The sequence below is a fragment of the Topomyia yanbarensis genome, chromosome 2 (assembly GCF_030247195.1).
Source record: "Topomyia yanbarensis strain Yona2022 chromosome 2, ASM3024719v1, whole genome shotgun sequence".
Classification (NCBI taxonomy): domain Eukaryota; kingdom Metazoa; phylum Arthropoda; class Insecta; order Diptera; family Culicidae; genus Topomyia; species Topomyia yanbarensis.
The window spans coordinates 349800623-349803765 of NC_080671.1; the positions used below are offsets into that span (position 1 = coordinate 349800623).

General features: G+C 40.2%; 1 protein-coding gene across 1 annotated transcript; it reads right to left on the reverse strand.

Moving 5' to 3' along the window:
- Positions 1 to 265: 265 nt before the first annotated feature.
- Positions 266 to 2319, reverse strand: LOC131684199 (leucine-rich repeat-containing G-protein coupled receptor 4-like). The gene is made up of 2 exons (XM_058966866.1): positions 2265 to 2319; positions 266 to 2191 (listed from the first exon to the last, which is right to left on the reverse strand). The coding sequence occupies exons 1-2, from the start codon at positions 2282 to 2284 to the stop codon at positions 481 to 483; spliced, it is 1731 nt and encodes a 576-aa protein (XP_058822849.1). The 5' UTR covers positions 2285 to 2319; the 3' UTR covers positions 266 to 480.
- Positions 2320 to 3143: the final 824 nt, after the last annotated feature.

Genomic DNA, 3143 nt, shown 5'->3' on the forward strand with positions numbered 1-3143 from the left:
TCTAACACCTTTAGCTAAGTCTTCTAATTTCAGAGATTTATTCTAAACTCAGGAAACTTCTGCGATATTCAGATAAGTTATTTCGCTTTCAGAATATTCTGAATAGTTTAGTTCATATCCAGGAGACCGAATAAAGCTGTATCGGTCAAAGATACTTTCAGTAATGTAATATGGAATACGCTTCCTAATGCCAAAAAGAAACACCATTGGTAAGATACGATTCACTGTTATCACGAAAGAGGCATTTAATATAAACAAACAGAAATGGTGTTTGAATATTTATTGGAAGTTACTGTTACTCCAACTTCGTTGCTTACTTTCAGCTATCACTACATTTATTGGTTTCCAAATTCTAAGAACTACACAAACACGCTATTTGAAGAAACATAAACATGCTATAAATTCACTTTCCGTCAGTCCGTGGTGTATCACCAATCGCGATGCGATAATAAATAGGTTTTTTTTTCTGAAAACCTCCACTCAAATCAATCGCACAGCATCAGCCGTCTCGGCATTTTCAGACGTCAGTCTTTGCAAATCAAGCTTCCGTTTTCTCCACAAATAACCCACGGCGGCACACAACGAAACTAACCCTACGATGGACAGAATGTAAACCAACACTTGGAATGTCACTAAAAATGGGGATCCCGCTTTCACCGGTTCGGCAGCTCCAGTTGTCGGAACTGAAGCGACCGTGTTCGTGTTGTACTCGATAATGTGATGGCGCTGTGAAGAATGGTTCGAGTCATCAACCGGTTGCTCCGTAGAAGATGATACTACACTCGTTGACATTTCAGTCGTTGTTGTCGGGGTGACCGCAGTAGTTCTTGGAGTAACTGTAGTTGTCGTAGAATATGATTCTTTGATCTCATCTTCCACGTCCGTATCGACCAAAGGCTCCGGATAGTCGTCGTAGTTGTAGTCGTTAAACAGTTTCTCCGAGCACATATTGATGTAGTCGTCACGGAACAGGAAGTGCGTTGCAAACCCATGCATGTCCGGACTAATTTGGAACTTTTTCATCCTCGCCACGTTACTCTCGAAATAAGAGCTGTTCCATCCATTTTTACAGATCTCTAGTACTCTCAAACGTGGTAGATACTCTCTAGCCTCCAGATAATTGAAACTTTTTATCTGATTTCCGACGTAACTTAGAATTTGAAGAGAATTTTGAGAACCGAATATTTTAAAATCAACCTCGGTCATGTTATTGTAGGACAAATCCAATATCTTTAAGTTAGCCAGGTTCGCGAAAGTGTCCGGAGTTAGGTTAACCAAAGTAGATTGTAACATTAATTCCTCCAGAGAGTTCAGCGAACTGAACACCGTGTCCGGTTTCAGTTTATTACTTCCCAAGGACAAGCTGGTCAAGTTCGTCAACTTTGTAAGATTACTGATATCATTGATGCGATTGTTAATGAGCGATAACTTGAGAACATTAGTTCCATCAACACTGATCGTCCGGATATTATTGTTGTTGGCATACACTGTACTGCAATGTTCGTTGATAACCAAATGCTCCAAACTGTTATTGTTCAACACTAAAACAGTAGCCTTTAATAACTTGAAATCGAACGAAGCTAATTGATTGTCGGCCAGTTCCAACTTGACAAGTTCATCCAGTCCATTGAAAACATCTGCCTCGATCGATGCTATCTTGTTGCTATTCAAAGAAATCACCTTCAGCATACGATTGTTCTGGAACAGTTTGCTTGGCAAAGAAGTGATCTCTCCATGAGCCAAGATCAAAATTTCTAACTGGTGCAGATTAGCAAATGCGTCTTCGGAAATCGTGCTCAGTGGGTTAGCAGAAATCATTAGATCCTTCATACTGTCAGCTCCTTTGAAGGTGTAAGCCTCCAGGCTAGTTAAACTGTTTCCCCTTATCACCAGCTTTGTCAATTTCCCAGCACCACTAAACGTATCAGAATTGAATTTGGCCAGTTGGCCTTGAAAAATCTCCAGAGATGTCATATTCGGGAACTTTGTGAAGGCTTCCGATGCCAACTTGGTATCCATTAGCTTAATTATGGAGATATCATGAGCCGCCGTTCGGAAGGTCGAACAAAAAGCTTCGGCATTCTCGAAAAAATCCGTATTGGGGTGAATCAACACGCAACTGTTCGGCGAACACATGCAGAGATAAGCTTCACCCGAACTAGCGCAAATCAACGCCAGTGCGGCAACGATCCTGCAATGAAACGTCATTGATAGGCATAATGTAAACTATCGAACGAAAGGAAAACCCCGTAGCCAGTACTTACCAAGCATAAAGTGTCTTCATCACTTCCCGATAGACAACCTCTTCGGACTGCTTCACGATTGACACTGATTAATCTCGAATCCTCGGGATGGAAAAATAATACAATCGTTATCTGCTATAACGGAGTAAATAATAATTTCTTTTATTGCACTTTGATTGTATTGTCTTGAAGCGTAACGAAATAGTACTAGTACGTAACTAAGGTATCACCTGAATATACTAGAAAGTGACTTGAGAGTACCGGAACGAAATATACAGGTTCATGTGTTGATTCACAAAAACTATTGTAACTTTCTTCGCAGGAATGACGTATTCCCCCAAAATTAATATATTGCGCAATTATTTAGACTTTTCCACTTTCATTTACTCAGTATAAGGTCCGGCGTATAGCCTGCAAATTTAAGAATCCATAGTCAAACTCCGAAATTCTGATTGTGTATGGTAAAATTGGATTGAGTTGTGTTCCACTTGCCCTGGCGGGTAAATGGCAGCGCCTTATTTATTAATTGTATTCATTTAATAGATTATGATATTATACATAATTCGTCGGCCTTTGTCCGCACTGAGGGCTTATCACCGACGCCAGAAAGGCTAGCCCACCATCTGGACCCTAGATATCGGCACATCATTTGGTAGATGGTGAAATAATTCAATCATAGCTGATTTGAGAAGCATTGATAAAGAAAAACACCAGTTCAATTTGGCCAAATGTATAAAGATATTTTGAAGTGCAGATTATGGCAGACCACATGCGTGCAACATTCAAGAGTCGCATTGCGCAGTTGTTTATGTCACATTTTCATTAAGATGCTGCGTGTATGAATAATTGCAGGAGTAATTCACCGGCAGGAGCGCTATGACATATAAATCCCTTCGAGAA